This window comes from Pomacea canaliculata, linkage group LG13 (genome assembly GCF_003073045.1).
Source record: "Pomacea canaliculata isolate SZHN2017 linkage group LG13, ASM307304v1, whole genome shotgun sequence".
In the NCBI taxonomy this organism is placed as follows: domain Eukaryota; kingdom Metazoa; phylum Mollusca; class Gastropoda; order Architaenioglossa; family Ampullariidae; genus Pomacea; species Pomacea canaliculata.
This window is the reverse complement of record NC_037602.1, coordinates 19,014,197-19,028,490: the sequence shown is the minus strand read 5'-3', so window position 1 is coordinate 19,028,490 and position 14,294 is coordinate 19,014,197. Positions and strand designations below refer to the sequence as shown.

The following is a 14,294-nucleotide window of genomic DNA, read 5'->3' as shown; positions in this document are numbered from 1 at the left end:
AGCAGGGACCTGATGTGAATCAGACCGGTTTAGGTTGGCTCGCCAACGACTGTGGACAGATTCCTAGTTGTCCATGGTCCTCTCATAGCACAATTCCTATGTGAACCTTAATCGTTATTCCGTTTTGAAGGTGGAGGATTCCTAACATATTGTGTCGACTTTTTTTTACATGTCTTCTGTCTGTTAAAAATATCTTACGGGAGAAGGCGGGAGATGCGTGACTCTCACCTGAATCTTCAGTCCAAATGATGAAACTGTGTCTACGTCGGATGCCTTCGAAATCGGCCTTAGAATCTACCTCTTTAAGAAATATTTTGCAAAATCAAGAGTACTGCTCAGTTCATTCTTCAGGTCTTCCTCCATGCAATTCATATTTCTGTCCCTATCTACCTCCATTTGCAGCTGCTGCACCAGTCGTCTTAGATAAAAAAATCTGTGTTGAGAAGGTGTTGCTGCTGCTGAACCAACCAATCAGACTACAGAATGGCAAAGGTCACTCTAAACGCAGCCAGATAAATAATATACAAGCTGTGTGCGACCAAAGCCCCTGTAGACTCAGCACCTTAAGGTATGTCGAATAGTTTCGTATTATTTTTATATGCAAAACTTATTTCAAACAGTACCTAAGGTGTTTTATACCGAGAATAATATATCTGAAATCTGACTTTTAGCTTTTGCTTATTTGGACGTGTATTTTTCTTATGTTATGAGTATATGTATTCCAAATTCATGCATGTTTGGTTGGCAAAATGAATTGATGAGCTATTTCTCCTAAATAACTCTGCTTATCTTATAGTGACTTGCACGTGATTTTATCTGACGCATTCAAATCCAGAGTGACTCACGGGGCGTCAGTTCAAGAGGCGGTTAATTCCAGAAACAGAAAAAACTCCGAGTGCTGGGAGAAACGCAGACTGGTTGTTTGTCGATGTTGCTTGACATTTCTTCGTTATTCAGCAAATCCACTTCTTAACAAAACTACATTCAAGGTTTAGTTTAGTCAACCTTGCAGAGATGAGTCAGATGACCACCGACACTTGGCACGTTGGAGCGTAAAGCTGTTTGACCCCACAAGCACAAGCTTAGAGCTGTTTGACCCCACAAGCACAAGCTGTAAGGAGAGTGCGGAGAAGGAACACAAGCTCAGCCGACGTTTTAGTTAAACACCTTTTGGTCGATAACCTGAGAGCAGGCTCACCTGAAGAACGACAGTGGCACCAGCTTGCACTATTCGAGGTCTGCTCGACAAGACATTGGCAGTCCAAGACAGAAAAATCTATCGTCGTCAGGAGATGCGACCTTGCCTGAACTTTCCTCTGGCACGACTGTGACGTAACATCGGTTACGAAGGGAGACAATTAACGCCTTATCAATTAGTTACGTCATGCTGTTTTTTCGCCAGTAGAAGTCAAGGACACAGAAAGCGACTGACAGCTTTTTTTGTTGTTGAGACTAGATGAACTCTTCATCAAAATCTGTGAAGTCATCTCTGCTTCTCTCTTCCCCCCAGCAAAACTCTCTCTCCCTCTGTCACGTGTTCAGTGATAGTGTTTGTGAGTCTTCCTTCTTTTGTCTTGATGGAATTGACTTACCGAAGATGACATGGCGAGATTTTCTTCCATCCTCTCACCCGTGAGTTAATATCCACAATAGGTGCTTAGCCACCAACATAAAGGCAAGGTCTCTCATTTAAACCTTGAAGTGAGCATTTCGTTTCGAGCCACTGGTGTATATTCCTTGGGCTTTTCTTCTACTCTCTGCATAAGGTCAAAATCTTAAAAATATACTCTCCACCAAGTTATTAAAATGTCTATCTAATTTACTCGTTGTATCTTGAGACGAACTGTGCAAATGGCACTCCACGAAACATTTTCGATCCCCTTGTTTTTATTTGTTGGGTTTTCCTTTTACTCTTTCCGGAAGGTTTCCTTTTACTCTTTTCATAAGGTTCAAGCAGGAAAGCTAGAGATAAAAGCTGTTACCAACATTTTTTGTGCAGAGAGATAAAAGCTGTTACCAACAGATTTGTGCAGAGAGAGAAATGCTACTCTCCAGCTGTTGTCTATCTAGTTCTTTCATTGTATCATACTTGCATTTCTATTGTCTTGCTATTAGGACAAAATGAACGAATGGCACTCCACGAAAACATTTTTCTTCAACACAGTTTGCAGAAAAGATTGCACTTAGATCGAAAGCTCATTTTCAAGATGTCACATTGTCACCAGCCTAGAAGATAATGATCTCCGGATGGCAGACACATTAGTCGGGATTTCATATTATATGAGCAGCAAAGAGTTGCCTGAGCTTATTGAAAGCGTAATCAAATCGGCTTATATATTACTAGATGTTTTATTTGAAGTTCCCTGAGGGCAGGAAAGAAGGAGAGGTTACATTCAAGGACGAGGATCAGAGAGGGCATTCCGTCGACAGATGTCACTCACGCAGGAAGAAAGTCGAAAACCGCATTTATAAAAAGTCAGTTATCGCTGTTTGTTCAAATGACTTTGAACTGTCTATCACCGTAGTCGTCATCTAAGCAAGTACCTTGTATGAGCGTGTATGTATTTTTGTGTCTGTGGCATTAGTTTATGGTGTTCGAAACAATACCATTTTAAAGAGTGGGGCTTCATAACATGGTTTAGAAGTCAAAAATCGCCGATCTGAATTGTGCCCTACTAGCAAACTTTTAGCGCGCGCACACACACACCAGTGATGGAGATATCAGAGAAGGTGAAAGGATGCAGAAAGGCTGGGTTGGATCCGTCACCCACATACCTTCTCTCGTGCCCGAGCCATCTCACTGCGCCTAGACTTAGGCTCTTTACCTTGAAATTACCTACACTACAATCCGGTTGGCAGAATATGTGTCTATAATTTTGGATGTAATGCTAATCGTATCAATTAATATTAGACGACGTCTAAGTAAATCGCTCTCATAGACACCTCATGGCATGAGTGCCTGACAGAATTGTGTTGTTTGGTAAGAATTCTTCCACCTGCATATCTACCTTGTGACGTATGCAATGTTCGGCACTGTCTAATCAAAAGGTTCCACATCTATTTTTATTTCTCCCACCAGCAAGCCTGGCGCTTATCTGTAGCTCTTAACGGAATCTGCCAGAAAGGCAGCGCGTGGAGCGACCTAAGAACCGTGTAAAACGTCCAGAAAGTGGACTTGTAAAGCTGGCTGGCGAGAGTGAGGGTCCTGTAAGTACTTGTCTTCAACGCTCTTATCGTGCATTCCACTACATTCCACAACAAGGAGGGGGTTAGAGGGCAGGGGCGTGACATCTGCGTGCACCCCTCACATTCTTACATGTGTCTCAGCTTTGGTTTTAATGAGATGGGGTTAAACAAGAGCTGTCTCAGTGGGCAACATCTGCCCTTTTGAAGGCTTCTTTTTCTTTCGAAGACTGACTGGCGGGCATGCGATAAAAGCAAGAAAACAAAACAAATAAATACAAACAAACGTGGGAATAACAAAATTAAAATGCATGCATTTTTTAAACTATCTGTTGCCATCCGCCTGTTGGGCGATGACCTGTCCTTTTCTTCTCAGTCCTGTCGACTATGGGGGTGGACTAGCATTAATGTGATTTAATTATCAGGAGGCATCAGTCGCTACAAAATTAATTTCGGTGTCTTAAGTATAAAGCAGTAGCCATGAGATATTAACGCCCTTTCTTGAAACTTCTAATGGCATATTGCATTACTTTTTTACTTCTTTGTTGAGAAATTCTATAAATTCGTTCTGATTTGTATGGGTAATATGAATATATTGTATAGATAAATATGGAATTATTATCTTTAATAAACTAGAGTCACTCATTTGATAAAAAATATTATTTCAATGAGTCTTTGAATTAAATATTTCTAGATATCTTATATCTAATTATATAACAATAATAGATACAAAATTTGTAAAGAGCACACACACTCCTAAAGAGTATGCTCTTAGCGCTTAAGAACAAGAACGAAACATGGACAGCGTACGAGAGACAGGAAAACAAACAAATAACATAATTATGAACTGTTAAAGAATAAGCAAACGTACTAAACGAAAAATAAAATCAAATTCAGGAAGCAAAAAGAGGAACCAAATAACAAGAACAAGAGCTGAGAGTAATATCTTCCTGGAAATATTTAATTCAATAATCCATTGAAAGGATCAAATAATTGAGTCCAATTATCATTCTTGAACAAAGAAATTCTTTTTGTTTACGAGATGCAGGCCTTGAAAGATACAGAAACCTGAAATTCCCGTTTGGACTTTGTCCCTAAAGTTAAAGCCATTAAGAGCTTGTGTTCACAAAACGTACATGTATTCTGTTCTATCAAAATATCAAAGAGGTGATCAAGTCGAAGAGAAGTTAATTGGGGTAATTTGTTCAGCTTTTGGAAATGACGATCTTGAGACGAACTAATCCACAAGTTTACGTGCAGGTTAAAAGGTTACACACTACACCTAGCACCGAGAGGGTTAAATGCACGGTTGCAAGGCCAGTCTTGGCACGTCAGTGGTGGTTGGTGGGTGGGTAGGTGGGTGGCCACTCGAGAACACATCGATTTTCAAATGTGTGCGTACGCACAAGCTTTTGTGCAGAACAAGTGGTGGAGCAGAATTTCTCAACAGCGTTCATCTCTCTTTTAATATTTCCTGTTTCACGATTGACATTTTTCTCGTCACTTTGGGGTTGGGGTGGGAGTGAAGAAAGGCTGAGTGGTGGTGGTGGAGGTGGTAGTGGTGGTAGTGGTGGTGGGAGATATTGAACACAACAGCGTTGAGTTTAAAGACTTAGGGAGCAGTGTTGTCTAGATGCTTCTGCAGCAAGACTGCTTCATAATTTAGTCAAATCTAGTTCAAAGCAATTTAGAAGTCGATGATAGCAGGAAAGTAAGAGACGCAGTCGACGAGGTTGACGTTGGAGAATGGAACCGCTAGGGAAAAAATCTTAACAAGAGGATGCATACAAATTGACACAAAAAAAGTGCATCTCTAGCCAAATAACGCAGTTTCTCAGTTCTGTTAGAATACAATGAGTGGGGATATCTCTACAGATTATAAAAATTATATTAGAGATAGAGCACAATTATAAATTCTCGCAGTAATAATAATATCTATATATATATCTGAAAGGTACAGATAGCTAGATTGACTGACTGGGTAGATGAGAGGCAAGAAGAGTTAGGAAGGAAAAAGAATTTTTTCGGTAGGTGATGCGCTCTTTGAAGGGTTGTACACAAAGTAACAACATGCAGAGAAAGTGAGAGAGAGAGAAAGAAAAGAATCACCTGCTGCTTCTGATCTTTGAGCTGCGAAAGGGCAGCGCCATACTGATCGACTCTTCTGACCAATCACAGCTCTCCATATATCCCATGCGAATTAGGCTGAGTCATGAGCAGTCATCCTCGCAAGCAACCTTTTTCTGAGAAGAAACCGCCGCCCCATCTCCCTCAGACAGCTTACAAGTGAGTCGCAGTTCGTCAGATGGCAGCTTGTATCAATGTCATGTTGGTAAGGAGGAATACTTGCTGGGTGTTGCGCAACAGGTGTAAGCCGACAAAGGTAATCGTGCTGGTCACATGGCACAGGTGTTCCTATCACGCGTGACTCTTAGCCAGTAGCTAAGCGCACTTATTCCTCTCCATTGGCGCAGTGATGACGTAGCTATGCTTATTATTCTTTCTTGGTCTTGGTCACTGTGACAAACTTGCACCCGTCCTGTTCACCTGTATCCTGCAAGACCTGACATATATACAGCTATCCTGCAACATCTCTCCTAGTCACCCCAACACCTGTTTACATGTTCTACAATACAGATTCTTTTTCATGGTGTCCTAAAAACCTTTTCCTCTCCACCTGTATCCTGCAACACCTGCAAACACTGTTGCTCTACAACACTTGTCCTATCGACAGATATCCATCCTATTCGTCCTGAAAACAATAGTACCTATCCTGTTCACCTGTGTCCTGTGCCCTAATTACCGCTGTCCTGCGAATGGAAATAAGTCCAAACAAAGACCATCAAAACCACTTGTACCTGTTGTGGCCTGGCTGCATTCACCGTTCGTTAGACAACACGACCGACAGAGAAAGCTGTGGGAACCACGCTCACTGAAGTTGAGATTCACGGCGCAGAAACTCCAATCAATTGTTCAAACGACGCAGGAATCACAATAGCTTCAATCCCTGGAGAATGTAATTTGCCTGTAAAATGAACACCATCAGCAATGCCTCTCTCTGGAGATTCCGCCACCACAAGGTGGGTGGTCCGCACTTTCCACGCGACTCTTTTTTTAATTTTTCATTTGGACGGTCACACAGACTAAATGGCCGCATGTCACAGTGCGTGGAAATCCCAAAGTTAATCCCATGCCGGGGCGTAATCCAGAGCTACTGGGTCTTCTCGTCGCAGGCCGGGTACAGACTCCCTCCAACTTCAGTATCCGGGTACAGCCTGCCACAAACTGCAATATTCAAAGCAAGCCAATGACGCTATCAAATAGCACTATCAAATGTTTACGTTGTCAATAAATAAATAATAACATTTAGCTTTACTCTGACAATAGAAACTGTCTTTGACGTACCGAATCATTGTTGTAAACTATAAAATATTCAAGGTATTTGGGGGATACTTTTGATGTATTGAGCCCGGCTGTAATACTATAATTGATGTATGAAGACTACTTCCACTAGATGGGCCAAATCTTTCTGCAAAATTGCAAGAGAATCAATGTATGTATGGTGTTATTTACTGGAGGGATTCGGAGCAAGAGAAGGATGTAAACACGATTTGTTCAGTCGCTTGTGGAAGACAGGGCATCCTGGCTCCACCCAGTCTCGTACAGACTCCCTCGGTGCCCATTTGCGTGTTTACGTGGACATCGGCGTGAACAGAATATTTCTCTCAAAATCATGCGCCCAAGGCCTGAACAAGCTATGCTAAGGTGGCTCTATATCCCAAAGCAAATAACTTTTGTATAGCGTAGGTGCCCACATTTGGAAATAGATTGTTAACCACAATCAGATAGACAGAAGGTCACTGTTAACCCCAATGAAATATCCACAATCAGATTGAAACATTTAGGCCACTGTTAACAACATTAAAATAACCACTATCAGATAAACATTTTTAGAAGGTGACTGTTAGCCACATTTATGAAGCCACACAGATTGGGATAGCCACGGATAGGCACATTGTCATAGCTACAACCTTATTTCGATAGCAGCATGACGTAACAGAAGAGAGATGGTCACGATGCCACCTCAGTATAATAATGATAAAGTTAACTTGCATAGTGACATATCTAACATTATGTGCAAGCCCCTAGATTTTTATAAAGATGCTAAATACGTTCATGGACTGCCAGAGTTGTTGTTCAAAGATAACATTCTGTTCCTAGACCAAGATGATTGTTTACAGATCGATAGATCGAATAGTCATTTGTCAAAAGCTGAACAGATTACTCAATTATCAAGATCAAAAATAAAGTCAGGAGATTACTGGTATCTACAGGATCGCCAAGCAAAGAGAAATGCATTAAGAATGTTGAACGATAGAACTGTTTGTCGATGATGAAAGGTCAATCACACTGAGAACTTGTAAAGACGAAGAAGCTGTCATGTCGTTAAAGATGATTGACCGAAGAAAGTTGAAATCATTAGAAAAAATTTATAAGAAATAAATAGTCCAGCCAACGCAATGCCGACTGCCCATTCAAAAGGTGTAGGTCAATACAATGACACTAAAATCACAATATATCAAAGCAGAACGACAAAACTAAGAAGACCTGGTCCTCTCAAGCATGAAAGTATGAAAATGTACGATAAAGAATGTACGAATATCACAATAACAACAGTCCCAACACATAGAACGTGAGGCCGATACACAAGTTAGGGTGGGACTGTTAAGAACATTCGACAATAGCTAACCTGACTGTTCAAGTATATGTCGTAACAAAATGAAAGTAATATGCTAATAAGTCTATATAACCAAGCAATCCTCCATCACAGCGTGACACGTTCCCATGGCCATAAAACAGTCGTTTAAAAATGTGAGCCCTTGCAGACGACAGAATACGACCGACGCAAAACAAACAAGGGCCGACCCGACCGAATGCAAGGTCATCGTCAGTCTGGGGCGAAGAGGTCATCAATTAATGCATCTGGAAGTCTCGACGAAGAGATTCCACGAGGAGTTCACTCCAATGAAGTCTTCCCCGTGGAAGTAAAAACCTCTAGTGACTAGAGTCTAGTCAGACATGTGGCAGTCATCACACAGAAACGTGAAGGAACGGTCGGCCTTGATGATCAATGACAATCAATACAGAGACAGCGATTATATCACGATTCCTCATTGTCACTTCCAGAGGGAGAGGAGTTGTAATTTAGCTGTGAGTACTTTCGGCTTAGGAACGGTGTCAGGTTCGACGCTCACCCGGGCCTGTGGCTAGAAAACTCACCCCTGCCCCACATCCCAGTTGGGTTCATACTTTCGCAGGGGAGGTAGAGGGCAGAGGAAGAAGGGTTAGTTCCACTTATTTCTCCCTAGACACAGTGAGTTCTTACAACAAATGTACAGGGTCATTTACTGTTTACTTCTAGTCCAGAAAAGGTGAGAAAGACACCAAACTTTGTGATTATCGGAAGAGCACGAGGAAACAGACGATGATGATGATGACGGCGATGAGAATGATACTGACCGAGCGACTGTTATTACTTTTCCAGTATCCTTACAGCAAACTGAATGTCCTGTAGATAGAGAACATGTTGCTAAGGCTTAAAACTGTTTTTAGAAGCAAATTTAAAAGCGTTTTTAAAAAATCTGGATACTGCATTTGGATACGTTGCAAACACGTATATGAAAAATGTCAGACTAATAAATTTCTGGCTTAAGCACTTTTATCTTGTTTAAAACAGTTGTAGCTTATAAAAATATTTTAAAACTGTGTTGAGTACTTCTATAAAAAACTAATAATCTAAATATATTTAAGGCCTAAAGTATCTAGAATTAGAAATGTGTTGTACAACTGGGCCTTGTGGCCAGAAATATCGTTCTGTTATATGGACGGATAGAATGCCACAAAGTTTACCGAGTCTTCATTAGTTAGTCACAAGGTCTGAGCACAGAACAAAAAGCTACGACAATACAGCTTTCAGTTGTATCCTTAATTAGCTACATTCTCAGCCAGGTCACGTAGGTCGACAAGCTTTATGCTCAACCAGCTGTTTGTTCTACCAGCTGTTTGTTCTACCAGCTGTTTGTAAAAATCTTCAATACGCTCAGCCGTACATACAATCTGTTGAGTATATTATCTACCTGATGTCTATTTCGGTATCTCTATGCTGGTGTTTTCTCCAAATCATTAAGGAAATCATTAAAAGCATTTTCAAGCAAGTGCAAGCGCTTTCTGCAGCACGTTAATCCCCACTACACTCCAGACCAAAGAGCATAAAGCCCGTTTCGTGAAGGGCGCAATGCAGGCTCAGGTAGAGGGTGCTGGTTCTACTACAAGTACATCACGATTTGATTCCATTTCTTTCCTCCCAGAAGAACAACTTCTATCCTCCACGCCTCGCCGTGCAGCACGTACAGACTTCATAAACAGCAGAGAGACAGCCGCTGCATGACTTCAACTCACAGTGCGTGTGGTGTACGGCATGTATTGACATCACGTGCACAAGACCTGAGATGATGTCTCCATTGCGATAGTCATCAGAACGGCGCGCCGCATACAATATATTGATGTTTGACTTCCTCTCAAACAGACAAGAACTATCATTGGAATCTCACGAGGACAGAACTATACACAATGCTAAACATTGGAAAGATAAGAACAGGCGGGGAATTAGAGAGAGTGCTCCACTTATTTGTATTAGTCCCATGCGTATATAGCTACAAAACAACAACAATACACACACAAGGCAGACAGATCCCCTCTCTCCTCTACAGACACGTGTCTACTGTCTAAAGGGGAAAATCCCTCCATTCAAGCCCTACATAGTAATAATAAGTATAAAGGGCAAATGAATTATCGTTTTCGTTGTCTGACAAGGGGAATGGAGGAAGGGGGCAGGGGCAGGAGAGAAATAAAAGAAAAAAACCATAAACTGTTCAAGTGAGACAGAGAATCAAATGCAACCTGATGCGTCGATGACAGTTTCCGCGACTTTCACCGATGCGCCCTGCATCCCATCGGCTGAAGCCGTTGTTGGTATTACTTGTGTAGCACATACGCTAACATTGGAACGATACCAAGAACATTAGTATGGTCCCTGACGCAAGCATGACACACACAATCGTTAAGTGATCCAAATTTTTTGAGTGAACGACAAGAAAAAGAAACAATTATTGTAGAATATAGAGACACAGTGATAGCGGGAACAGGGTGTCGATAGTCTCATTTCAAGTTATTACAATGAACAGATGGCAAAAAAAGGTATTTTAAAAGAAGCTGACACCAAAATCTGTAAATCATGACTGTTAAGCGCATAGATTCAAATAAATAAACACAATAATGTAGAAAGGAGTCAAACCTCACGCGCTTAGGCTCTAGTACACCACTATCATCATTCTTTACCCTTCCAAAGTCTCTCTCTCACACACACAACCACACAGGTCACGTGACATGGATTTTCTGATGAGGCTGCCTGTCTGGAGCTGTCTGGAATGACAACAAGAATTGTGAAGTGCTTCAAACAGTTCGAAATGACAAAAAGTATAGTATAATTCCTTCATCCAAAAATGTTCTTCCAAATGTTGTCAAAGTGTATTCATGGATTCTAGATCGCTGACGTTTTTTAACAACCATTTTTTGAAAATCGACCAATCAAAGTTCTGAATTAATGACATCAAGTCTGGCTATGACATCATCTTGGCTACTTACAGTGCACATAAGCGCAATGATGATGTAACCCACCTACCCCCCCCCCCACACACACACACCATCTCTATCCCCCACCACATATTCAACGCCAGCCTTCATTTTGTCACAGCAGAGTACAGTATATTCTTCCTCTACACAAAAGGACATTTTCGGACATTTTAAGTGATTTAGTCGACGATAGCCTTAGTGCTACCGTACATCACGTTCGCAAAAGGCTGTCCCTTCAGCTTTATATCATTCCAGTTGCCACACCTATTAATAGTGTTTGATCAGTATCATCTCAACATTTTATCTCTGTACCTTCCGCTACAAAAAATAAACTCGGTGTCGCACTTTTCCTCGAGATTGCTTGTTTTTGTTTTTGAGTATGTCAACAATCTGAGAAGATCACGACGACTAGTGCACAACTTTAACCTTAATTGCGACACACCCACACAGCATTTCTACGTGTGGAAAGTGATTGACATTTTTAGAAATTCCATCTCTCTCTGTCTGACTCTGAGCTCGCCCACACTTGTGGACGGAGGGATCTATAGACAGGGCGATTACCGACGGCTGTTGACTACGTATCGTGTGTCGTACTCACTCAGACTTACCAAACCCATCACTCCATGCGCTTATCGGGTAAGCTGGCTTCACTGAACATGGAGGATTTTAAGGCTGACATACGTGTTGACATGCCGTCTGAACTCAGCGGGTAGAAGATGTTTCCTACCCTCTGTACCATGCTGGGTGTGCAGGCTCCGCTGGGTTGCTGAATTTGTTCCAATCATCCTTCATCTTCTGGAGGCCAAACATGAGTGGAAAAAAGAGAAGTAGTGGCGCATCCCTGGACTTACCGTACACTTCAAGATCTTTCAGGTAGCCAGGAATCGTGTTAAGGACATTGTTCTCGTCGTGCAAGGTCTATATTGTATCTGATTAAAATTCTCGCCTTCACACCTACTAAGCAGTTTTTTTACTGCTAGTCACAGTCTGCTTAGCAAACTCATAGGTATTTCACTATCAAAAATGTTTTCTGAACAAGAACGTCCACAGAAGGTTGTTGATTTATTCACAAAGTTTGACTCTGCTATTGTTTTATCTTTCGTTTGTGTCAGGCACAGTTTACAGAGGTCTTAATTTTTTAAAAGAAGAGTATAAAGTAGACATAGATCATATGAACTTGATCACATTCTCTGCTTGATGTCTTGCTGACGCATATAGTTCGTATCATAAATTCTTCTCTTTCAGTTGGTTACTTTTCATTTGCGTTCGTCTGCTATTTTTATGAAGAAACCGTCTCTGGATCATTCTGTGTGAGCAATTACAGATCAGTATCAAGCATATTTTCTGCCCAAGATTCTGGAAAACATTGTTTTTGCCTAGCTTCTTGTACACGTGGAACAAAATCATAGTACTGAATCTGTACTTCGTACAATTATTAATGATCTGCTCCTTGGTTTAGATGATGGTGAAGTGTCCTATCTTGCGGTATTAGTTTTGTCAGCTGCATTTGATACTGTTGATCATTTTATACTTTAAAACAAGCTTTAACACTGTCGATCCTATTTAATGGACGGAACTTAGATGGCGAGTGTAAACTGTGTACTCAGATACCTCTGCCCTGATGTGTGGGGTCATGCAGGGACCAATTCGTTTTGTGTTGTATACGTATTTTTTGTAAAGGGCTTTGGGCCTGTCTCTGATGGTGGGGTAAAAGCGCTATATAAATCAAATTTATTACAGTCGGACCTCGATAAGTCGAACTCAAAGGGACCCGAAAAAGAAACAACCTTACGGATTATACGCGTAATAGGCGCAGATATTTGGCCTGCAACTAACAATAAATTCGAAATAGGGAGGTTTTCGACTTAGGGAAGGGTCGACTTATCGAGGTCCGTCTGTATTATTGCTATATGATCATCGTTATTATTGTTAGCATCATCATTGATCAAAGTTTGAGTTTTAAGCATCATTTTTCTCCTGTCTACAGAGTTCCATACCTTGGACTTCGAAGAATTATTTCCTTTCGGCGTCATCTTACCACCGATGCAACAAAAATACTAGTCTGTGCTTTTGTTACTCTCGGAATTGGCTATTGTCATTATAGTTTTGCTAGCATTCAAGTATCTTCTTCATAGAGTTCAACAAATTCAAAACAGTGCTACTCATTTGTAGATCGTCTAATTCTGAACGTATGACATCCATCATTCTCTCTCTGGCTGTTACCGTTATTGAATGAATGATCACTTATCTATACGGCTTACTCCGCTTTCTGGCACTGGCCTTCGGTACCTGTCTGAAATCATTAACCTAGACTCCCTCATGACTGCTCCATTCTTCTCTGTTCTGACGCCAGGCTTCTTTGAGTCCCATTGACCAAGACAAAGATGTATGGACAGAGGTCTTTTTCCTACAAAGCCCCATTAACTCGCAACAAATTACCTAGCAGCCTACGTCGCCCAGACTCACTGACCTCGTTTACTCATTTAATCCAAACTTAAGACAATCAAAATCAATTATTTCATCCATGTCCAGACCGTGTGCTTGTGTAATGAGAGATTGTATTTCTCTGTGTGCGTGTCTGGGAGAGAGAGAGAGAGAGAGTTTAAAAGAGTAGGTCTGTTTATCCTATATGTAAAACACTTCAAGCATATCCTTTGAAACTATGATATATACATTTTATCATTATTATTACATGAAAATCTCAAGAATGATATGTTTAAAATATAAGAAAATGTAACTCTATACTGAAAATGTCTGTAACTTTACAAAAAGAGAACAAAACAGCAACAACGCAAAGTGTCTTTTCACATAACATTGTGCGATGACGATTTACAGCTAGCATGCTACTGATATTAATGACCAAAAAAAGTGTAGAAAAACCTTTCGAAACTAATTATCAAATACTTCCTGGAGTTTCCTCTTTTAAAAATAAATGCATTTTACAAAAATCTACTGGCATTAGAAATTTTAACTCTACAAGGGTGGATGACATAATAAGGAAGTGCTCTAGGCCGACAGAGAATATGATTTTGTCTTTATGTTATTTGTGTCAGTGTGACGTTTGCCAGTTTGGCAGGGGGACAGGCATGCTGCTCCTACTCTATTCACGTACATGTTCGCCGACGAACTTGCCACTACCAGAAGGTCTCTACGTCGAAGTAAAATCGGTCACATGAACGATACGAAACCAGATGCCAGCACAATGGAATGCGAGAAAGAGGGAGGGAGGAAGTATTTTCAACGCCTTATCCACGACAAGCAAGTCGCGCAGGAAGCAGACTCTGGCTAAAGTGATTGAAGGAGAGAACTGGGCCCCGGTGGTCCTTCTGCTGGCGAGAAAGATCAATGCAGCAGTGGCGCGGATAAAATCTTAAAAGAAATGAGACACTTCAGTAGAAGTTTGCCAGCAGCAGCGACAT

General features: G+C 41.1%; 1 protein-coding gene and 1 non-coding gene across 9 annotated transcripts in view; one reads left to right on the top strand and one right to left on the bottom strand.

The window, feature by feature from the left end:
* LOC112554564 (kinase suppressor of Ras 2-like) overlaps positions 1 to 14,294 on the bottom strand; it is a 44,333-nt gene that overhangs the window by 23,615 nt on the left and 6,424 nt on the right. For 4 of the 8 annotated variants that reach the window (XM_025222383.1, XM_025222381.1, XM_025222386.1 and 1 more), the window contains one exon: positions 5,293 to 6,468. In XM_025222383.1, coding sequence (XP_025078168.1) covers positions 5,293 to 5,378 — 86 coding nt within the window. In that variant the 5' untranslated portion in view covers positions 5,379 to 6,468. Of the gene's footprint in view, positions 1 to 5,292; positions 6,469 to 8,703; positions 8,753 to 14,294 lie in introns of all 8 variants that reach the window. The other 4 variants (XM_025222387.1, XM_025222389.1, XM_025222384.1 and 1 more) reach the window with 3 other exon arrangements.
* Positions 10,216 to 10,322, top strand: LOC112554747. The gene has a single exon (XR_003097311.1). It is a non-coding gene; the product is annotated as a U6 spliceosomal RNA (small nuclear RNA).